The sequence below is a fragment of the Artemia franciscana genome, chromosome 17 (assembly GCF_032884065.1).
Source record: "Artemia franciscana chromosome 17, ASM3288406v1, whole genome shotgun sequence".
Taxonomy (NCBI): Eukaryota; Metazoa; Arthropoda; class Branchiopoda; order Anostraca; family Artemiidae; genus Artemia; species Artemia franciscana.
Window position 1 is genome coordinate 19,324,540 of NC_088879.1, and position 24,833 is coordinate 19,349,372.

At 34.2% G+C, this 24,833-nt stretch overlaps 1 protein-coding gene across 2 annotated transcripts; it reads left to right on the forward strand.

The window, feature by feature from the left end:
* The first annotated feature begins 1,940 nt into the window (after positions 1-1,940).
* On the forward strand, positions 1,941-23,021 carry LOC136037613 (probable 6-phosphogluconolactonase). 2 transcript variants are annotated; one of them, XM_065720330.1, is made up of 3 exons: positions 1,941-2,044; positions 18,511-18,684; positions 22,786-23,021. In XM_065720330.1, the coding sequence occupies exons 2-3, from the start codon at positions 18,519-18,521 to the stop codon at positions 23,004-23,006; spliced, it is 387 nt and encodes a 128-aa protein (XP_065576402.1). In that variant the 5' UTR covers positions 1,941-2,044; positions 18,511-18,518; the 3' UTR covers positions 23,007-23,021. The 2 variants fall into 2 exon arrangements, with proteins under 2 accessions (XP_065576402.1, XP_065576401.1); XM_065720329.1 differs by having other exon boundaries at positions 2,013-2,149.
* Positions 23,022-24,833: the final 1,812 nt, after the last annotated feature.

A 24,833-nucleotide genomic window follows, 5' to 3' on the forward strand; every position in this document is an offset into this window, starting at 1 on the left:
TTTAGCTTCTGATTGAGTATCAAAATTTAACGAAACCCCCTTTGACTACATAAAACTCCCCTAGTTGATAATTTCCTAATGTTTTTAGTTGCGGGCTGAATACGAAAAATTTACCAAAGTACCTTTGAGTACAAAAAATTCAACTAGTTGATAAAATTTGGATGTTTTGCTTACCTTATGGGTATCAAAAATCAAATAAAACTGCCTCTGATTACAATCAACTGAGTGATTTCATAAATTCCAAGTGTTTCAAGCTACTGACTGAGTACCAGAAATTTAATAAAAGCACTTTTGAGTGCATCAATCTCATATAGCTGGTTAATTCCGTGTGTTTTACTTTTTGGCCGGTTAACAAAGTTCAATAAAAGCACTTTTGACTATAAAAAAAAAACTCAGCTATTTGACAAACTCCATCTGTTTTAGCTGCAGGCTGAGTGCCAGAAATTTAATAAAAGCACATCTGAGTGCAGCAAACGCAACTAATAAATAAATTCCGAAGGCTCTAGTTGATGATCAAGCAAAAAAATTTAATGAAGACACTTTTGGACATAACAGAATAAGCTAGTTGATAAATTTTGAATGTTTAACTTGCTGGGTAAATGCTAAAAGTCTATAAAAAAAAGTTTATAATTATAGTACAATAGATTCAGCTAGTTGAAAAATTCTAAGTGTTTTAGTAAAAAAAAATGGGTATCAAAAATTTTTACAAAATCACTTTCGAGTACAACAAACCCAGCGTCAAGTTAAAAAAAACTGAGCTAGCTGGTAAATTCCGATTGTTTTAGTTGCTGGCAGAGTGCTAAATATTTAATACAAGCAGCTTTGAGTAAAACAATCTTAGCTAGTTGATAAATTTCGGGTGTTTTACTTACCGACTGTGTATCAAAATTTGATAAAACCACTTTTGGTTACAATAATCTGAGTGATTTGATAAATTCCAAGTACTCCAAGCTACTGACTGATTACAAGGAATTTAATAAAAGCAATTTTGATAGTAACAATCTCAGCTAGTTGGTTAATTCCGTTTGTTTTATTTGTTGGCTAAATAACAAAATTTAACGAAAGCACTTTTGAATATAACAATCTCAGATAGTTGATAAACTACTTGTGTTTTACCTACGGGCTGAGTGACAAACTTTTAATAAAAGTACGTTTGATTACAGCAAACTCAACTATTTGATGAATTCCAAATGTTTTAGTTTATAATTGAGTAACCAAAATTTGATGAAGACACTTTTGGTCAGAACAAAATCAGCTAGTTGCCAAATTTCTAACATTTTACTTGCTGGCTGGATACTAATAAATTTGTAAGATCAGTTTTGAGTACGACAATCTCAGCTAGTTGGTAAATTCCAAGATTTTTGGTTACCGACTGGGTATTAAATTCAACAAAACCACTTTTGAGCACAAGAAACTCAACTAATTGATAAATTTCTTGTGTTTTACTTCCTGATTGAGTAACAAAAATTTAATAAATGCAATTTTGAGTTCAACAAAGTCAGCTAGTTGATAAATTCTGGAGTGTTTAGTTACTGACTAGTTATCAAAAACTTAATGAAATACTTATGAGTACAACAAACTCAATTAATCGATAAATTCCAAAATTGACAAACTTCAGTTTGAGCAACACAAAATAATCAAATTATTTTTTAGTACAAAAACACAGCTAATTGATAAATTCCATGCGTTTTGGTTGCAGGCTAAAGGTTGCACCTTCTTGCTGTTGAAAAACTTCTTGGTGGTGGGAAAATGGGCTGCTTGACACTATAGAGGTTTTCAAATCTTAAAGTGTTTGTGTATGTTCCTCTATCCGGGTTGAAATTTTCCGTGGGGAAATTTTGCTGGGGGAGGGGGGCAAATGCCCCCAATTCTTCTGCAGTGGCGTGATTTCGTAAAAATTCTACACCTACTGTCCAAAACATTTTGTGAATTGTCTCATTGTGAAATTACAGTCGCCCACAGTTAAGTAAAGACACTTTTTGAAATCGTTATCTAAAGAAGAAGAGGAATTAATACTGGTACCTATCTTTCAAGTTTTGGAGCTGTGAGTCCTGGGATGCTAAATTATTTATTAATTTCGGTGCTAATGGGCACTGAGCTTTAAAGTATTGTTGGTCACGACTTCAACCCGGTTTTGTTTTTCTGACTGGTATTTTTAGTCTTGGTTTTGACTTAGTTCTAGTAGGCCATTGTTGTTTTTTGAAAGTCTGAAGAGAGAATTGATGACCCTGTTGATTCAGGAAGAATATTTCTGATGACAAAAAGAAAAAAATACGTTTTTTTCAGCATTAAAACTTAAAGTATTACAAAATAATTATGTGTATGAGGGGGATTATCCCCTCCTCAATACCTTGCTCTTCAGTAAACATTGAGCAGTTCATATTACTGACCTACAAATAAAGTGAACATACCACTAGATACCATTTTCTGTGATCTTTCTGAATACAATAGGCTAATTGCTTTTCTTGCAAATTCAATTTTAAGCCCTTTTAGGACCCTTGAAAATAATAATTTCATACTAGGCTATATTTATGGATATAAAAATGGGTTAGCCTATAACATTTGTTTCCAATGATAAAATTCTACTTTAGCAACTTTTGGCTAGGCTATTTGAGAAAGGAGTTAGGTTAGGAAACTAAAACTTTCAGGGATGGGTCTACAGACTAAAGTATGTCCACAGAAGCTATTTCAAAGTACCTACCTCCACTCCTTCTACAAAACACAAAGCAGCATTTTACCTTAATTTTCAGTTATAAGTTTCGTTTTCCCTGGCTTTAGTTCTGAAAATGCAATTTCTGGTGCAATTGCAATTTCTGAAAATACCAATGTTTTTTTCCTACAAAATTTAGGAAGTGTATTTGCATAGCTTTAAAATCTTGTAAATTAGAATTGAGCTAAGTTGTGATACTGAATATAATTTTGTTATACTTCATTTAAGCAGAAGATTTATTTTTAAAGGTTTCATTTATAACACACAGATTTTTATAAGTCATCAAAGGTCAGGACCCTCTAGAGAGAGAGGGAGTAGAGATAGGTACTTCATAATACCTTTTCAGGACATCATTGAGCCTGTAGAACCATCCATTTTAATTTTCAGTTATAAGTTTCATTGTCTCTGGCTTTAGTTCTGAAATTGTAATTTCTGGTATTTGACTAAAATTTTAAGTTGTACCAATGTTTTTTTTTTTCTATAAAATTTAGGAAATGTATTTGCATAGCTTTAAAATCTTGTAAATTAGAATTGAGCTAAGTTGTGATACTGAATATAATTTTGTTATACTTCATTTAAGCAGAAGATTTATTTTTAAAGGTTTCATTTTACAACACACAGATTTTATAAGTCATCAAAGGTCAGGACCCTCTGGAGAGAGAGGGAGTAGAGATAGGTACTTCATAATACCTTTTCAGGACATTTTTGAGCCTGTAGAACCATCCATGAAAATTTCATTTTCCTAATCTAATCCCTTTACAAGATAGCCATCAATAGCTAAAGTCGAATTTTACCTTTTCAATTTTACTAGGGTAAAATACCAGTATTTAAGTCCAATTAAGCAAAATTATATAAAAGTCATACCCTGACATCTTGTTACCAAATAGGAATTGAGAAGAATTGTATATGGCAATAAATAGCTGAAAATCAAAGCTATAGAAATACCTCTTTTTGGAGGTACCAATCATGTGTCAATATATGCATCATCAGTTTTATTCACATATTAATGCAACAAAATGGATTTCATAATGAATTTGTAAGTTTGAAACCAATGTTTTAACTCTTTATAAAACAATAGAAAGAAATAATTGTTTTCAAGGGGTAAAAAAATGGTTAAATTTATTTGCAAGAAGAGCAATTATTATATTCAGAAAGAACATAAAAAATGGCATCTAGTGGTATGTTCACTTTATTTGTAAGTTGAGCTGCTCAATATTTACCTGCTCTCTATTCTAAGTTTTCAGTACTTTGAAATAAATCTCATTAGTATTTTGTTTTAATTAAATGATCCTGATGTTTCAGGACTTATATTTAAAAAATTAGAACAAACAGTCAAACTCTTGCATAAAGAGCAAAGTATTACAGTTTGTTACCATGAACTATTTGAAAATATTTAGTGGTTGATCCCATAAGCAGCTCTAGGCAAGGACTATAGACCCTAGCAAAACTAAATAAAACACTAAAATAATTAAATTCTTGCTTTATTATGCCTATATAGTCTACAGTATGATTCAGTCTATCTGATGATCATTTCCTTTTCCATTGCTATCCATATTCTAAAATAATTTGAATTAATAGCCTAGGCTATTTTGGATAATGCTAGACATGGGGAAATTGGTAAGAAGTGAAGCAAGAAACAATTCTTGCTTCATAATATGCAGAATAATTGTAGCTAACATATCTTTCATGTAGATTTGCTTTATTTTACCCCCCCCCCCACCCAAAAAAAATGCAAATATATAGCCCAAATTGTGAAAGTTACAGCTATTCTTGCAATGCCTCTCTCTTGTTTCAGCCCATGTACTTATAGATTGAATCAGCTGTGACAGCTGAAAAACAAGTTATGGGTGGAAAAATGCAGTGGAAATAAATAATTTGGGCTATATATTTACACATTAGGGGGGGGGGAAATTATAGGTGGTCTGTATGCAAAATGTTTTAGCTTGAATTATTCTACATATTGTGAAGCAAGAATGGTTTTAATAGGATTAGTCTAACTTCACTTGTTGGGTGTGGTGGCTATAAGACATTAGTACCAAGAAATCACATAAAGTTAGATTATTTATTCAGACCCAAGCATAAATATCTTATATAATGCAAAGCAAAACATAAAAGGCAAGCATGCAACATAATATTCATAGTGGAGAACATGTAGGAGACAGAAGGAGAGAGAAAGAATGATAAGGAGTCAGCTTTATTACATGCAGCATTTATACTAAGCATAATTCACAAGGGTTGAGTTGGTGAGCTAACTACACTAGAGAAGAGAAGCTTTCCTAAAGGAAACATCTTAATAAAATAAAAGCAGAACCATTAGATTCTTATTTTTGAAACTCTTTTCTAATATAATAGACATTAAGCCTGACTTAATTTTGTGCCCTCTCCCCTGATGGTCTAGTATAGCCTATAGCTCCAATAATAAGATAGATAGATAGGATAAATTTTATTTTAAAAATGTGTACAAAACTATATATATATATATATATATATATATATATTTTAAGTAGTATAGATGAAGTTGATTTGAAGAAAGAAATCACTTTGACATACAAACATACTGTTCTTTTGCAAGGAAAAATCTCTTAACTGCAGCCTGCAAGTTTCTTATTTCAATTGGGATAATATCCTATACAGAGGGGGTAAAATTTTTAATTACAAAAGAGTCTATAACCGTATTTCTAAATGTGTGTACCAGATTTGATGCCCCTTGTGTATCATGAATATAGAGATCACTATTAATGGAGAAAAACATTTTGAAAGAAGAGGGAAGAATATTATTGAAAATTTATATGTGAAAATACTATCTTGGCAATCTCTTGTTTCTGAAATATCGAAAAGTTGATTCTTAGTGTAAAGTTCATTAATATTATGAGTAAACAAAATTTAGATGACAAAAATTGAACAGTGTCATTTTGGTTTTTTTGGATTCTTCTATAACAGGATACAAAATTACTAGCCTATACTGAGCAACCATAACAAATCTATGGGTAAAAAATACCAAAATAAAGCAATCAAAGACATTTCTGGGATACTAGGTTTTAACTCTGCAAAGCACACCTAGACAACTTTGAAGCTGTAATATTTGAATGTGTTTTCCATGATAGATTTTCATCAATCATAAAACCCAAATATTTTGTTACTCTTACTCTTTTTATTTGATTACCATTTATTATTAATCCTAAATTGGTTTCAATACTGGATATCCAAGAAAATAAAATGTAATTGGTTTTAGTATAATTTAATGTCAATAGATTGAAATCTACCCACTCATCAAACCCTGTCATTGCCTTCATCATTTTTTCAAGAAGTAGGTCAACTGATGGAGCAGCTACAAGTAAAAGAGTATTGTCTGCAATTAAGATTATTTCAGCCTCTGACAAATAATACTTAATCTGACCTATAAAAACTAAAAATAGAAGAAGTCCTACTATCAGTTTTTTTATTTTTTCATCATGGAAAGGCAGTGTGGTCTTTGAAGTTATCTATTTCTAAACCAAGTTGAGTATTTTTAAGAATTTTATTATTTTAATGTAATCAGTTAGTCTGGATCGAATCACCTTTTCATATGTTTTTGAAAAGAAAGGGAGTTTGTCTCTCTTACCTCCTTTGTGCAATGGTATTATTTAGTGACCTTACAACCTTTTAGCGAAAACTTCTGGAAAAATTCTTTTTTCCATAGATTTATTAATCAAATTACAAAAAAAACTGGTGTTATAACTGATTTAGCAATCTTAAGAGAAATCCCATAATTACCACTTGAATTTGATTGCATTCTACTGATAATTTTACTCACTTCATTTATAGCACAAGCATTAAACAACTGATTTTCTGCTGGAGCTTCCAACTGAACTATTTTGGGAAACCATTTAATTCTTTTCTGGGCATCATTGCAAAGTTTTGCTCCCTCACTAGAAAAATATTCACATAAATAATTCACAACATCCTTGGGGTAGTCAAATTCTCTCTGTCTGATTGTAACTTCTATTAGCTGCTGAAAATTAATGACAGATGGTTCATCTAGCTATATTTTATACAATTCATTTTTCCAACTTATAGAATTTAGAATACCCTCTGTAATCCATGGTTACTTTAGGAATTTCGTTCTACCCCTTTTAAGTCTTCTGAGAGGACACGTCTCATACAATATCTTTGTAAACATTGTAACAAAATATAATACTCAACCAAAAGGTTATCTTCTTCAAAAATTGGAGTAAAATCTGCATAACCCATTTCTTTCTATTTTTTTCCATTATCTTTTCTTAATTCACTAAAAAATGTTTTATTTATCTGACCAACCTAATTTATAATCCTGTAAGATTTTTTTTATTTTACTGAGAATAAAAAAATGGTCTGATCTATTCATAAGTAAAACATCAGTATATGAACTTTCAAGCAGCTTTCCATCCAAAAATATATTATTGATCAGCATTGCAGACTTATCAGTTACTCATGTAGGAAATATTACCAGAGGGGTACTTAACTGATGAAATCATCAAATTAAGAAAATCTAGACAGCTTGTACTTTTAAGAAGGTCAATATTATAACCACCTGTTACTACTTTATAATTATGATCATTATTAAATTTCTCCATTAAATTCTCCATTTCCTCAGTAAAAATATTCTCATTAAATGATGGTGTCTTATACTAAACCAACAACTATATTTTTATCAGATTTATCTTCTATTTCAATAAAAAGAGTCTCAAGCCTTCCGTCAAGCCACAGCAAGAGATCCTCCCTCACCCAGTTCTAAACTCCTTCCTTTATCAACAAAGCCGGATCACCTCGCTCCATAACCTGTTGTTCACTAACATATCCTGGAAACTGGAAATCCTACACAGGAAAATTATCCCTATACAACACAAACGTCTCACATAGTCCTATTACTAATGGTGTTTCTTGCATTTCACTTAATATATTATAGAGTGTAGGGTATGCAGTCCTGAGGCCTTGGCAATTTCGAAATGCAAAATTAATATCTTCTTTGACCAATATTTCTTCAGTAACTGATTATCCACAAAATTACTAGCTTTCATTGCTTGTATATTATTTCCTTCACTTAAATTATCATTTGCAATAGGGGTGGATAATAATTGGTCAACAGACAGCCAATTACTTTCTAAATAACACTCTAGGACACTCAATAGTGAGAATTCTTTGATATCTCAGCAACAAAACAAACAAAAATATTTTTGACACAAAGTTAACAAAACAAAGTAGCCGATCCCAATAAAAAAAAAAAAAACTGAGAATTGACTCAATGTGTCAGTACTGATAACTGATCAGATCGTTTAGTGACCTAATTTTCAAGATGTCTCAACTATTTTCTGGTTTGGCTTGTACACGACTGCCATCAGTCCATACACTCTTAACTCCCTATTTGTCACGTGCCAGATTCAGCCGTTGCTTGCGTTTTGGTATTAAATGCTCGGATATAAATACTTCGGATCAGACCAGCTTCTTTTTGTTCATGAACATGCGCTTTGCATAATCAGATGAATAAAAAGTGACAAGGATGGGCGGGAGAATATTCTCTCTTTAACTAACTTGTATGTAAGCGTTCAGTTGACTTGATGTCACTAGCAAGCACATGGATCCCCATCTTAGTATTGAATAGCTCTAGGATGCTACTGGGCAGTGTTTCTCCACCTTTCTGAGACAGTCTATGAATTAGAAGAATGTTCAATCTTCTTTCCTGTTCCAAATCGTCATTGCGGTATTTTAGAATTTCGACGTGACTTTCCAGTGCTGTTATTTGAGCTTGAAGCCTCTTGAGCATCTTTTCAATATTTGCAGATTTTGAACTGTAATCAAGAGTTATTGTATCATAGATTTCGGTGACAATAGTGTTAATTGCTTGTCCACTGATCACGCTTTTGTCTCCTGGACATTTCTCAATCACCTGTTTGTGAATATCCTGACAAAGATTATCTTTAAATTTGGCAATTTCACTCTGTGTATTTACCAGGGTAGATGAAGGATAGTGAAAGATAGGGTAGTGAAGATAAACTGTTTGTCAAAGCAGCACCAGTGATTCCCATTATTTTTTTATGCATATCCGGAAATGTGGCCAGTTCAGTAAAAGCACCTTTAACTCTTTTTTTTTTCTTTGAAGCTATGGTGAAATTCTCTTTCAAAAGCAAAAAGAATCCCTCACTCAGTGATGCTTTTTTGTGTGATCCATGGCAAAATACCTGATAAGATTTTCCCTTTTTCAATGCAGTTATACCAACTATTTGAACAGGCCATAAAGGGCAGCCGTAGAATTTACCAAATGCAACGTCACTGTAACGCTGTAAGACACTGCAAGCTTTATAATGTCTAATTTTGTGACACAAACCCGTCAAACGGGTTTTTACACAGCAAGTATCTATTGACACACAAGCAATCTAGTCCATAAATAATAATCAAATTATTTCACTTTTTTGAAACTTCTATAATTCCTGAAGGTCACTGAGTTAATTTACATTCAAGGTACTGAAGTAATACAAATAGTTCAAATCATTGATAATTATATAAGATTGTAAAGTATCCAAATAATAATCCTTTGTGAAATACTGGCTAAACAATATACATTAGTTTTGATCTTAACAGGTAAAAGGCAGCTGAAAGACTCATATAGGCCTACAGTTTTCTTTTCTTTTTTTTTTCATCTCTTGCTGTATTGCATGTCATACAGCTCCTGTCTAAACTCCTAGAAATATAGTTTTTCCCTAGTGATTGATTACAAAACTGGATTAAAATATTATAGATAATTAAAAACATGGATAAGAGCAGAAAGAAAAATGATAATTTAATTAATAGAAACATTCTATAAAGTTAGAATGTTATTGTTTGTCTTTTATTTGGCATATAACCTAGACCTATGAGACTATATTGAAAATGAGAATTCTAATGACAGTAATTTTATTTGGGTTGTTCTCTTTGATGAGCCCCTCTCCTCTAGTACTACCATATTTTGGTAAATATTATGGTAGTGCTTAGGATCTTTTGAAGGAAACACAATCAGACAAAAGGGTATTATTATTTTTTTCTTATTTTGTGTTGTTTGCATATTTGTAAGCATATTTATGACAATAAAACCCATACCCCTAATGACCTCAGATATAAGCTTGGAATATACACCAAAATAAAGATTATTAGTGACAAAATTCTTACTTTATAACATTTATTAACACTGCAGCTGAAATGAATATTACAGTTTTAGTTATCATGTTTTCATCTTTGTTCCCATTCTTACCCACAGTTTTGTTAATGCAATTTCATTTAATCTATATATATAAAAATAAGTTGTCTGTCTGTGTGTCTGTCTGTGGATCAGGTGACGTCATGTTTCTGTGGTGACTGACGTCATGAAATTAGTTGTCGTCATTTTTGCTTTGACGGTGACGTCATTAACGGTATTTAAGACATTTGTTCACGGAAAAATGTTTAATTGTAAAATGACTGAAGAACCTACAATGGCAACAGCCGAGGAAGCTGCTCAAAGAGTTTATGCCAAAAAACTTGCTGCTGATAGAGAAAGTAAGAAAAGAAAGCGTTCCGAGGAATCACAAGAACAGCAAGAAAACAGGCTTGCGGCTAAAGAACGCAAAACCGCGCAGTTAGATGAAAATCCACCTGGACAGCGAGAGTCAAAACATATCAAAACTGAAAATGATAGCGATGATGATTGGGTTTGGGATTTTGACTTGGATAAGGTCATCAATGCCTACCAGATTTAATTTAAAAAACAAAGGTTCGTCGATATGTACTTCATAGTGACGCTGAAACATAAAGAAGAAAAAGAAAACTGAAAAAAGAAAAAAGGTAAAAAACTAAAAAAAAACTAAAAAGAAAAAACACTCAAAGAGAAATTACAGACCGGGACACAAATGACGACCGAGACAGAGGGAATATAAGTGACGACCGGGAACCTCAAAGAGAAATTACAGACTGGGACACCCGGACACAAATCACGACCGGGACACAGGGAATATAAATGACGACCGGGACACAGGGACACAACTACAACGGGGACGCCGGGGGCACAGGCGGGATATATAAATGACGACCGGGACACAGGGATTGTTCAAATCGAAATTACACACCGGGACACCGGGACACAAATGACGACTGGGACACCGGGACACAGGGAATATAAATGACGACCGGGACACTCAAAGAGAAATTACAAACTGGGACACCGGGACACAAATGACGACCGGGACACAGGGAATATAAATGACGACTGGGACACAGGGACACATCATTAGAATAATGAGGTATAGATCTGAATACGGATTGTTTTTCCCATGGACAATTATATGTTGCATGTTCAAGAGTCAGTAAACCTGACAATCTATTTATATGCACAGACAATGGGACAGCGAAGAATGTTGTATATTCGCATGTTTTACGTAGTTAAAAACATATATTTATATCTATCTCTATTCACAGGTGGGACACAGGGACACAACTACAATGGCGCGTAAAGACTTACGCGCGCGGGGGGGGGGGGCGCGAAGCGCCCCACCAACTAGTTGTTGGGGTGGCGCGAAGCGCCACCCCAACAGCTAGTTTTATATATAAAGTAGTTATGGTATTGTATTTAAAAAATGACACATCAGAACTGGTAAGTTTGGGAAATGTTGTAAATGTACAAAATTGTTTGGTCAAGCCATGAAAAACTACCATTTCTGAAACATTTTTTAAATTTACATGGCAATTCTGGTGGGCAAATTATAACATTTTTAGATCTGATAGCTTTGATTTTTTAGATTGTTCTATATGTATTCAAATGGAATTATATTACCTAAAATGAAATAAATATGAATGGAAATACAACTAATTAATACTTGCTGTATTTTATAAAATAAGAAACTCATCACTTTTAATCTTCAATTTTGTTTATAGCCAAAGGCTATGTCTGGGATCTTGAGGGAGGGGGAGGGTAAATTCTCACAAACGTGATTGTCAACATCACAAGGGGCATAAAATTAGAAATTAAAAGGTGCTACTCTATTTGTTTGGATATATTTCCTTCAGAAGAGCTGCCACTCTGGGCTGTTACTAATATTGCTAACAATCCTGGAAAAAAATACGTTGCATCAGTTGATAATGTATACAACCAATTTAAAGAAATCACCTATGGTGTATAACAGTATTCATTTAATGGAGAAATACATTATTAGTGTTATATAAGAGGCTATCAAAGGGGTGTGTGTGTTTTTTTTTTTTCAGAAAAGCAACCAAGATGCTTGGAAATGGCATAACATTAGGCATCTATCTAAAAATTACCTTAAATTAGAGCTTGGAGCAAGTTCATATTTCTAGCCTTGCTATACTCTATTATGGCATCTATGAAAAGGGTTACTCTTTGTCAATTTCATACTTAAATGTGTAAGTGGATTTTTGCAGATAGTGTGTTTCTCAAAAGCTCGTTCTGTAGGTTAACAACACTCTGGCCGAAGAAGTGGCTTCTTTCTCCAGTGGAATGTTGTTATTTTGAAAGTTTCCTTGAATGTCCTCAAGTCATGTGATGGAAGGGGTTGTAAATATATCAGGAAGTTTCAGGTGGTGCAGATGTTATTCAAACGAAGTTCGCTGCAATCTGTTCATCATCTTGGTTACTCTGCCCTGTACTTTCCCATAGCTGTGTTTTCTTTTTTGATAAAAGGGGATGCTAAAAATATTCCAGCCTCAAATTGTTGTTGAACCAATGTGTTAGATAATTTCATGAATGCTCCAGGATGCTGGCTCAAGAGTTTGATGGTGACAAGGCATTGAAAGGCAGGTGATGACGCAATCTTTACATGGGTGCTGAAATTTCAATCTATAAACAGCAATGACTTCAAAATCTCTTTGTTTAGAAATTGCTAAATGAAGATTAGCTTGGAGAAAATACAGCTGGTGTAGATTATTTTTGCCAATATGGAGCCCATAACATTTATCAATTTTGAAAGGCAAGAGCTTATGTATTAACTGAATTTTTAAGACTGGCTAGATAAACCTGGAGAACTTGTGAATCAGGAGCTGTTGCAATCTAATAGTAGGCTACTATTTTAATTTCTGTACCCTGTTTCCTTCAGAAGAGGCCAAACTCTGAATATTTACCACTCTGAGCGTTATTAAAATGATTCTTGAAAAAAAAATATTCAAATTTCAGTTCCTAATGTGGAGTGGCTGATTCTGTATCACCCTCTATAAGAATCCTTATGATATACAAATGCAGATGCATAGGCCTAGAGTCATGTCTTTTTGAAGGAAAACTATCAAACAAAGTTTAGTTCACTTTTTGTGCTATTTGTGATATATACTGAAGAGATCAGGGTTGATCTAGTCAGTCAGGTATGGGCCTCTTAGAAGCTTAGCAAGAACTCACAAAAGGCGCAGCATCTAGCATCCAATTACACCGCCAGTTTTGATCTGGATACACCCATTCATTTGTTTTCTAATTTGCTAAAGTGGATTTTTAAGCTAAGATTTCTTTTCAAAGATCTCTGTTTTTACTTAAAGAATGGCCTAATCCACTAGACTTGCAATAACATTTTACAGGACAAAAGCAACTCAAAAGGAAGATTTTAGAGTTTTAGAGCAGATGATCGAGTGATTCAGCAGCAGATGATACATTTTACAAGGACGCAAGGGGTTGTGCTGGATATGGTGATTGAGAGCTGGTCACTAATTGGCTGCAACCACCACTTCTAGGTCCTTTCAAGTACTTTCTTTGAAAGATTTTCAATGAATGCCTGGATACCAATCCACACAACAAGTTTCAATCGATGAAGTCCCAGCTTTTATTTCACAGCCTCTACTAGAAATATTCCGTCTGTTGAACTGCAGACAGAAATATTCTGTCTGTTGAGCAGTTTGTTGTGTCTGCTCTTTGTGCAACAGGGGTATTTTTTCTTAAATCCAGACTTTTATCCCCTGCATTTACGGACAAATTTAAAGATAGTCATCGTGCTTGAGAACCCAATTGCCTTTGCTTAGCTGTTTTGGAATAAAAAACTTGCAACTCGGGCTATACCTGAATTATTACCAGGAGATACAAGAAAATAAGGAAATAGAACAAGCAGGTACACCGAAATTAAAGAAGACAGCTAAAAAAAAAAAATATTGGAAATTGTTGAAAACAGTGACAGCAAACTTCTTGATTTAAGTGATGAGTTGCCTCATAATAGTGATATTGAAGACATCACTCCCTTTGATTCTAATTTAGTGGTGGCGAAAAATCTTGTTCTGGTGAAGTGTGTGATTGGCAAGTATGGCTGAGAGATTTTTTGTGTTGCTTAGTTCAAAAGTGTCAATAAAAGTGATTTCAGGGTTTAAGTGGACAGAAATTTGTGTTTCCAAAGAGTCCTAATAAGGCAGATGGCAGCGTAGGTAATATTATTTTAAAACTTTCTTGCCCACAGAGCTGAGGAGGTAAAGAAAGAGCAGGCCCAAGATTAGTCTTTGATCACAATCTCAGCTTTTAATAACTCTTAGAAGTTGTGTCAATTTGATGCTTTTTTTTCTTTCATTTTGTATGGTTAAAATCATATTTGTTTCATTTTTTGTAATTTTATACATATTAAAAAAAAAAACGTCAGAATCAAATGGGTTAGTATTTTGTCTGAAGTGATACTAGAGGTGCTCATTCCAGCCTTGTTGGAAGGGCCTGATTCAGACTATCAAAAAAAAAAAATCTTTCCTTCCTGGAGAAAAGCTCTTAAAAACCTAAACGAAACCTATAAAGAAGGCCTAAAAGATAAGAAACATATCTTATGGTAAAGTTAGAAACAAGAAAAAACAATGACATAGAAGATATGTTGTTAAAAAATTTTTGTTTGGATCAATCATGGTTCTCTAGCCTAGGACTGTATTTAGACTATTTTGGGTGATGCAGTGTGCTATTGGAAAAACAGTAAGACAGATCGTAAAGAGCGCCAATAAGGGGTAAGATAGTGCTTCTCTTTTTATTTTACAGTTTTTTGCAGAAAAGTTGTCTTTATAATATGGAACTGCTTATGGAAACAGGATGAAGTTATCTTAAAATTCACCTTAAATCATATGTCCAGGAAGATAAGGTGGTGATGAGCCTCCTGTGGAACATCTTGCTGGTGGTGTGACATGACTGTGGTTTGGCATCCCAGGTTAGCCTATACTCTGCACTGACCCAGTTCTGATCAACTACTTTCTTGAATGTATCTATGGTTTTGAACTTTCTTGAATGCATCTATGGTTTTGAACTTGATGGTGGCTTCAGAGAAGCTGTTCCAGGGAGGGACAGCATGTAAAGGGAAGAAGTGCAGCTTCTTTGTGTCACCTCTTGTTGTACTTGCAAGGGATGAGGAGAAAACTTGACTTGAGAGGTCATTTTCTAGCAGTTTGCTGGTAGCAATTGCGTCTCCTCTCTTCCTTTTATAGACTGGGGTGGGGAGTTTGAGGGACACAAGGTGTTCCTCATATGGCTTGTCATGCAAAGCTGGTATGAGCTTTGTTGCTCACCTTTGGACACTCTCGAGTGCTTTAATGTCCATTTTATAATCAGAAGACGTTAAGGTCATTTCAAATTTCAGGTGTGGACATACAATTGCTCTATACAGCTTCTTGACCACACATGGCTTCCTGGTGGTAAACGTTCGTTTTATGAGCCCTTGGGCTTGGTTTGCTTTAGCAACTTGAGCTAGTGTCTGGCTGTGGAACTTGAGTTTGTCATCAACAGTAACCCCTAGGTCCTTCTCATCACTTACAGCTTCAAGTAGATCATGTCCAATGTGGTAAGGTCATCTAGGGTTGTCATGTCCAAGATGCCACTCAGATGATGTTGTTCTGACCCCACTCAGATGACCATCTAGGTTGTTCATCTAAGTCTTCTGGCATTGTTGAGTGATTGGGGATAATGTGTGTCTGTCCTAAGAGCTTGCAATCGCCAGTATATAGTGTCAGTGGGTTTTCAGGTGAGTTGTACAGTCGTTAATATATAAGCTGAAAAACATGCGCCCTCTAGTAATGTGAAACTCCAGTAATTGCAGGAATTTCTTCAGAGTAAACAGTCTTACTGGTGTCATAAACTACTACCCTCTGAGTTCTTCCAGTAAAAATCACTTCAATCCATGCAACTATATTCTCATGCACCCTGTATGCTTCCAGTTTCAGGAGAAAAAGTTGAAGCTGTACTTTGATTAAAGGCTTTTGCTTGATCAAGCAATATGACATCTGCTGGAAGGCCTTTATTCAAGAATCTGGTTGCAAAGTCATATGATTCAATGAGGAATGTGTTGGTTGAGCAGCCTTATATGGAAACCATGCTGCCTTTTTGAAAGTGACTGATATTTTTCAAGGTGAGACACCAGTTGTATACAACAGAAGTAAGACTTATAAGACAATTATTACTGGCTTTTCCTTTCGCCCTTTCTTGAAGAAGGGCTCGATGTTGGCCTGCTTTCAGTCACTTGGGATCACTTTGGAAGTGAAGGACATCCCAAACATCACTATTACTGGCTAAGCAATTTGTTCAGCTGCTTCTTTTAATAGTCTGTGTTGTAGGTTATCTGACCGAGCAGCTTTGTCTGCATTGAGTCTTTAAGCCTTACATCCTCTATACTTTTAGTTAGCATGTACATTGGTTCTTGGGTTTGTTGCTCTAGTAAAGTGAGTCGAGGGTTTGCTATGGGCCGAGTGGAGAAATTTGTACCAAAGATAAATTTGATCGAATCCGCTTTTTCTTTAGCCTCTGAGGCCTTTTTGCCCTCCTCTTTCATGAGATCTGGGATATCATGTCTAAAGGGATTAGCTGCTGAGACACGGCGCCAGAACCCCTTTGGATTCAGCTTTGCGTCAGCTACAATTGCCTTCTCGGTGTTTTCTATGATCTTCCGAGTCAAATTTCTTAGCCTGTTTCTACATTTCTTGAACTTGTCATAGTGGTTATCACATCAGCACTTTACATGTTTATTCCATGCTCTTTTCTTCTTCCTTCTAGCCCTTTTAACTTCTTTGGGTAGGAATGGGAGTGCTTTTGGCAGGGGCGACCAGTATATATGGGTATGTTTTTTTTCCTACAGCTAGGACTACTTTTTAATGCCTCCCATCTTTTTTCTATGTTACCACTGTCAACCGCACTCTCCCATTTTACCTTTGACAGGTCCTGTTGTATCAATTCAAAATCTGCAAAGGATTTTTTTTTTTACTTTATTTTCCTTCTTGAGCTTAACCTGTAATCAGTCAAGAGACTCTGCTTCCAATTGTAGGGTGATAGGAAGCAGAAAGATTTGTTCAAGATCATTTGTGACAAATAGGTCTAGTAAGGAGGGTTGTTGCTGGTGCCTTAATCGTGTTGGTTGGTCAATAATCTATGTCAGTAGGTATTCAGTGAGGGATTTATTTGTGACACAGAGGGGCTACTTTCAGGGGGAAATCCTATACCTTCAACTCACTTAACATCAGGCATTTCAAAATCTCCAAACAAAAAGATTGTTGAGTGCTCACGAGCATTCATCTTAGATATGAGATCAGATACAGCTAGGTGTGAAATAAATTGATCAGGGGCAGATGGACTATGGTAAACAACACCTCTTATAAATGATTCAGATCCAACGTGGAGTTTCAAACAGACATACTCAACCCTACTACTATCAGATAAATAAAAGATTAACTCACAGTTTCAGCTCTCAATCCAGCTCTCCAATATATTGCATTATCTCCAATCTTCTTATTTATCTCTATAACTTAATATATCAAACCACCATTACTTAATCCAAAAAAATTCTAAAAATAAACTATTAACATGTAGGCTAAACCTTTCATTATGTAATGTTTTTGAAGTTTACTGTTGTTTTTCAAGTTTCATAGCCCTATAAAAATATGGTTTTGGCCTGATATTTGTGCAACAGTAAATCACCCCAGCTGAAATCCCCCTTTTTTAGAGGGAAAATCTTGAATTTAAATGTCTGCAATATTTTCTGGTTTAAAAGGTCTTTTCCTATTAATTCAAGTCCTGGGAGGCCAAAAATAACATTGAAATTAGAAAATTCCATCATTTAGAGCCCATCTCCACCGGGGGGGGTGCAGCTTTTTTCACTGTTTGCCTAACTTTCGTTTTAATAACGCTTCATTGCAATTTCGCGCTCATGTCATGCTGCTATGCAGATGTTTTACATGCTGTACTGAATACTTCAGTGCTTTTGCAGATCCTCATAACTCTACCTGTCAATGTTGCATTTGTTGAATAAACTTTTTCTACCTCCACGCAATTGAAAACATGACTGAGAAATAAAATGACAGAGGAAAAACTCGCCAGACTTGTCCTTCTTCATGTTCATCATGATATAGTCATAATTGTAGAAAATGATATTAGTATGTTTACTAATGGTGAAAATTGGAAGTGAGAAATGAAAATATGTTATCTAATATTGATAGTGTTTCTATAAATATTATTTGTAAGTATCCTTTCAGAAATGACTGCTAAATGATAGATAGAAGCAGAGGTATGCAACTTGGTCTTCAGTCTTAATTTAGAGCAGGAATTCTTGCAAGGATCCTCACTCCCTAATAGTTTGGATCCACTATTCAATTCTCTCGTCTGATGACAGAAAAATATGCAGGCAATTTTTTTACAGACAATAGCAAAGGATGATGATGTGTGTGATGATAGGGAAAAAAATGAAAGATATTAATTTGCCATGCCAGTTACTTCACGTGATAAAAAAAAAAGTGAAAAATGGTACCAGTTTCGCAATGACTGAGAAAACTATGGTGGAAATGTCAATGGTGAGACGATTTTGTTACAAAATGTTAAAAGGATTAGACTAAGTCAAGTAATTTTGTCTCAGGTTCTAAGATGTTTCTATCAGCATGCGTTAAAATGTGTGAGAATTTTCAAGATGTACGAAAAATTGAAGTTGTCAAAGATAGCCAAAGGGTTTCCGAACGACTTATAGAGATATTGGTTTCAGCGGCTGAGTCTGTCATAGCAGAAAAGAATGCATTTACTGTTGGGTTATCAGGTAAATTATTTTCATTTATTCTTTTAGGAAAGTTTTCATTGTGATTGGTGAAGTGAAGGAGTGCTCCCATTCGGTGTGTTAATTTCTTGTTTTATGATTTATCGGTAGGTTTTTTTTTGGCAGATTCAGTTTTCCTCTGATGCATTTCGTTTGGTTAAAATGCCAATGGTATCTGAATATGTTCAGATTTTGTTCTTTTTCGGTTGTCTGTGGTCAATTTCCTGTGTTGACTTTCCTGTATTGTGGCAAGAGTGTGCAGTTATGGCTTATAAAGTGTCTTATAATAATAATAATTTATTTATCACCCACTTCACAAAACAGAGGTTAGGAGGAGTAAAATACAAAAGAAAAACAGTAAAAGTAATACAAAAGAAACAAATTTAATCCCATACAGAAAAAAGACGGATAAGGCGAAAAAAACATCCTAGCCTATAAAGCGCTTCAATAGCTAGCTTCGCACATAATTTTTCGGAAGAACCAGTAATATCTGTCGCACAATACTTTTTAACCAGTTTTAGCTCTTTTAAAAACTCAAAAAAACTTTAGCGTAAAGAGCGAAGTATTGACGAAAGGACGATCCCCCTCATATAAAGAATAACTTCTGTTCGGTTTAAGTTTTTATGTTGTTTCTTACTTTCAGTTGAAAAAACACATTTTTTATTTGATTTCTAATTATTTTTAAATAAAACTGGAAAATACAACCCTCTCCATGGGAAATTCTCTTCCCCCATGAAAAATTCCTCCATGGCAATATCTTCCCATGTAACCCTGGCTCCCTACCTTTCCCAGAAAAATCCCCCTGAAAACGTCTGTATACTTCCCAACAATCAATACTATATATAAACACTGGGCAAAGCTCATAAGTTAAAGCCCTTCCCTGGGGACTGTGAGTTAAGTCATCCTCAAAGACATAGCTATTAGATTTTTCGACTATGCGGAACAAAATGACCATCTCCAAATTTTGATCGGGTGACTTTTGGGAAAAGATGAGCATGAGAGGGGGGCTAGCTGCCCTCCAATTTTTTTGATCACTTAAAAAGGGTACTTGAACTTTTGGTTATCTATCAAATGAGCCCTCTCTCAATCTTTTAAGATCACTTTTTTGATATGATCACCCCAGGGGAAAAAAACAACAAAACACAAAATTAACACACATTCGTGATCTTTTTTTTTTGGCAAAAAAAAATTTATAAAATTCCAAATTTTGTATGTAGGAATTGGGAACCTCCAAAGTTGGGTCCTCAAGTATGCTGAATCTGATGAAGTAATTTTCATTTCGAGTACTTGATGTTTTTGGGTTGTTTCCCCCCTCTTTCAAAACTGGGCAAATTTTATTAGGCTCATAACTTTTGATGGGTACCATTAAATTTGATAAAATTTACATGTTTGAATAAGTATCGAAATTCGATTCTTTGATGTATCTATTTTTATAAAAAACTCCGCCTCTTGGAGCTTCGACTGCTATTGAACATACTACCTGCTTGAAAATATCTTCACCTTTTGTCGATGTTTTAAGTATTTACAAAATAAAATTTCTTCAAATATTTCATCTTGAAAAATGCCACCTGCAAAAACGATCAGTTGGGTTATACCAGCGACATCTGTGGTTTTATCGAGTTGTATACCAAAGCAAGGACTACCTTGAAGTGCTCCGACAAGCTGTTCTTTTGTGTCATGCGCCATATCACTAATTCTCTTTGAAACTTTATTATTTGATAATGGAAATGTTTTAATTCTTTTTGTCTCTCTCCAAACATGCAAGAAACAATTTTTGTTGCTGCACGGAGGATTAGATTTTTGCCATTAATATGGTTTTTACCAGCCTTCGCAATCAAACGGCTAACTTTTTAAGAGGCTTTTAAAGCGCTTTCACTTTTGTTCTGCAACAGAAAACTGTTTTATTGTTTTTTCCTACTTTAAAAATCTTCCAACAGACTTTCAAAGTTCTGTAGCTCCTTTTTTTGCTAGATTCTTATGTTTGCTTTTAAAATGGCGCTCCAAAAGAGTTTCATAGAAAAGGTTTCATAGATTTCATAAAAGGTTTCATAAAATTTCAGAACAATTAACTCATTGTGGATTAGGCTCATCTGAGCTTCCAGTCCTAGCAAAACCTAATTTTAAATACTACTCGTCATATTTATTTTTTTTACTTTTAGATTCATTTGCCAGTTTTTTTGTTTTTTTGTTTTTTTTTCATGGGCTGCTCATTAGTAACAAGACGTTCAGGACTACTTTCATTTCGTGAAGTTGATGGCCCAGAACTTTGATTCAGATCTTAATGAGGCCTTGTGTTTAGTAGCCAATTGTCCATTGTTAATTCTATTGTAAAATTCACATACGTACCTAAATCAATACACTGACATACTGTTTGAACAGGATTGAGTGTCTGCAGAATAACATAACAGACCCCAAAAATGTAACAATACTGAGAGGAAGTTTTTAGTAACAGGCAATCCTACCGCAGTGCAGTGACACGAGAGACTGACCGGCCTACAGAGCCACTCTGATGACTAAGCCTTAGTGACGTGCGCGCGTCAACGTGTCCCCACTGAAATCGCTTATTAGTCGAAAAGGAACAATTCTGACAACTTTGTCAGTCCTAGAATTAAAGGGTTGTTTTTTGTTGTTGTTTTTTTTTTGGCCGGCCGCGTACCCTCTAAAAAAATTTGCATACCGTCATGGGGTACGCGTACCACAGTTTGGGAACCACTGCCCTAGGGGATGCCTTCGTCCCTATCCGCTCAACGAGAAATCTGCTGTTGGCCTTACCGTGGCAGGAGGTTGACAACGGTCTGTCAATTTATGTTTTGACAGATGCCGGCTAACGCACAAAAGGGTTGCTGTCTGGGATTCTGGAACCGAGGGTTAAACATTCCCGTATGTATATAATAGTAATGAAATTTGTACATCGACAACATCTCTGGCAAGCGATGCACCAGAAACTCGGGTGAAGCTGGTGCATGACCCCTCCTAAAGAAAGGAGCCACAATCAGCCCTCTAAAATATAGTATCTTCAAATAACTTCTTTAATATCTGTAGAAACTTCCCCTAACTCCTTATTAGGGAATCCCTTTATCCCTAAAGTTATCATAAACATCGACAACAAGAAGAATTTCTTTTCGCAAGACAGTGGAATTATATATTTGAGTGCATATTTCAACCCTAAGTCCAAGGGCCTCAGCAAAACATAAATATATAAAATATTTTTTATATATGCTCCTGGTTGAGCATCGCTGGAGTAAGGATACTTGGAAAGTTTTAATAGGTCGTATTTTAGTATTAGGTCGTATTAGTTTTAATGGTCGTATTTTATTGCAAGTCTGTTTTCTTTTATATATTTATGTTTTGCTGAGGACTGCCCTTGGACACTGTCTTGCGAAAAGAATTCCCTATTGTTCTTCTTGTCGTTGATGTTTATGATGGAAAGGCAGTTTGGTCTTTGTTGCTATTCACGTCCCTAAAGCTACGGCTCATTGCAGCTATGGTAACCCCCTAGTTTCTTGTACCTTCAGACGGCAATGACTTCGTCAAAGCACTTTTCTTTATCCAACTACAATTTTTCCTAGATGTTCAGCTTCGGTAAGGGACGTAAAAGTGGATTATTTATGTACCTTTATTTTAACATATTTTTCGCTTTATGCCGTGACGTTGAAAATGTTTTAATACATTGAAAATTAATTAATTTTAATTGAATGCCCTTTCTTTGTTTGGAATTCATCAGCTTAGTGATAAATGCTATGTCATTTATCAGAAGTACCAGGGGACCGTGCTTTGATCAGTGAAAATAAAGGCACTTCTTTTAATCTCTTTTGCAAAACAACTTTAACTTCATCTTATTTTATTCGCTGTAGAAAGTAATATTATTAAACTATTAGACGTCTGGGCATTTGTGACATCACTCATATGAATGTTATTCTCAAAATTAAATGCCTATATGACTATTCCCAACGTTGTGACCTATCTATCTAAATGATTTTTTCACACCCCAAAATGGTAGCATGCGAATTTTCAGAAAAAAATATATTACCGTTTTTGAGAAAAAAATAACATATATACAGTTATTGCCCGCTTAATATATTAAGTTACTTCTTTATCTTATAGGAGGCTCAATGGTCGATTTCTTATGCAGTGGCTTCTTAAGAAGAGAAGCTAAAGTAGATCTGACCAAATGGAAATTTTTCTTCTGTGACGAAAGGATAGTTCCCGTTCATCATTCCGAATCGACGTTTGGGACGTACAAAAGAAAATTGCTTACGATTCTTCCTATCGATGAGAAGCAGTTTATTCCTGTTGACACCTCAATGACCCGTAATATTGAATAATTTTCACGTATTTTTTTTTCATGTTGATAGTACACTTTTTTGCGATAAGGCGTGTTATAGCTAACCAGAAACCAATAGGCTGGTACTCATGCATGTTTCGGCCACTATAATCACTGCGTCTTAGGTCTGAAATCCGTCGGCTTCCCCATAATTTTACCAAGAGGATTCTTCTTTTACTAGAACACTAGCGGGATGCTACCCAGGATTTAGTATGAAGGGGGCATAAAAAAAAATCACGAAAAGTAACAGTAAAATTTGTTTATATGTAATTAGGGTGGAACTTTTAGGGGGTTCTTTCAAAAGTGATTGATGAGTAAAAAGACTCCTTCGTTATACTTTTTTCTACCTCCCATCCCATAACCTCCGAAAACATTCAATAAAAAAATTCTAAAGCCATTTTGTTCAAAATATTTGAAAAGTCCAATAAAATGCCTGTGGGGAAGACATTGCCCCCACAGGTCCAGGTGTAAGGGCTGTGTAGTGATAAACGGTAACTGGATTCAAAAGATTGGAATTAGCAGTAGGCCAGCATTCAATAATAATCGATCAGTCCAGAATGTCAAGAAGCTTTAAATAGTAACAGTGGGTTTTCAAAAATACGTTTTGTAGTCCGTTATAGAGCATATCACAAATCCTAATGTAAAGCATCCGTTTGAGTAGCTGGACTTCTATGCTAGGTATTTTGTTGTTTCAATATAAGGAGTGAATTTTGCGGAGGAGGAGGTGTCATATAAAAAAATATCATATAAACCATATAAAAAAAATATATAAATTATATAAAAAAAAAATATATAAAAAAGTAGTTTTCCTTATGTGTGTATTTAGCTCGTAATGAGCTTTATTGGAATTTTCAAAATACTGAATTAGTTTTATTTTAGATTTTAAGTGTTGCTTTAAAACATAATAACAAAGTTGGCGTAAACGAAGATATGTAACGTTAAAGGCAAAGCAAGCTAAAGCAATACCTGTCATCCAATATAAACGATAATACGATATAACCTGTATATTACGATACGATATAACCAATGTACGATATAACCAATATAACGATACGATATAACCAATATAAACGATATAACCTGTCATCCAATATAAACGAAAACTTTAGATTAGCATGTGAAGCATTGTAACATTAAAACATTTTATAACATTATTTTAAATTTATTTTTTTATTATAGCTTATATTAAGTATATATATATATATATATATATATATATATATATATATATATATATATATATATATATATATATATATATATATATACGTATGGTTATTTCATAATATTTCATATCAATAAAGCATTTTAGTATTGTCGCTATTTGAAATATCTTTTGTATTTTTAATACTTCGAGGCGTGTTCTTGGCGTTGTGGCTAAAGGCAAAGCTTTGTATATTAATAATAATAATAATTTAGTTTTTATCCACAAAAAACCTGTGTAAATAAGTGTTAGAATGTAGAGTAAAAGAAAATAAATTCATACAAAAAATTCTAAAAACGAAAATGTTAATTACAGTTTTTTTACGAGATTATTTACAAGGAGAGAATTGATGAAGAGCAGTACTTGAGAGCTTCCTGTGTAGCTTTTCCAACTTTAGTCTTATGTGAGGTCTGTTGTGTTTATTAATTAGATTTTTGTTAGGTGTCCAAGAAGAAATGAAAAGAAGAAACTTAACAAAACATCCCAAATAAAGGCTCTGGATTCTTTTTCTCAGTATACTAATTATTCTTTTTCTGGATTCTTTTTCTAATAATTAATAATTATTTTTTCTAATAATTTTTTATTTTTCTAATAATTATTTTTAATCTGGATTTTTCAATTTAT

What these genes read in the sequence shown, in the direction of transcription:
- LOC136037613 (XM_065720330.1), top strand. Translation starts at nt 18,519, where the DNA reads ATGTTTCTATCAGCATGCGTTAAAATGTGTGAGAATTTTCAAGATGTA. An exon ending in ATTTACTGTTGGGTTATCAG is followed by an intron (nt 18,685 to 22,785) that starts GTAAATTATTTT and finishes TTTATCTTATAG; the next exon opens with GAGGCTCAATGGTCGATTTC.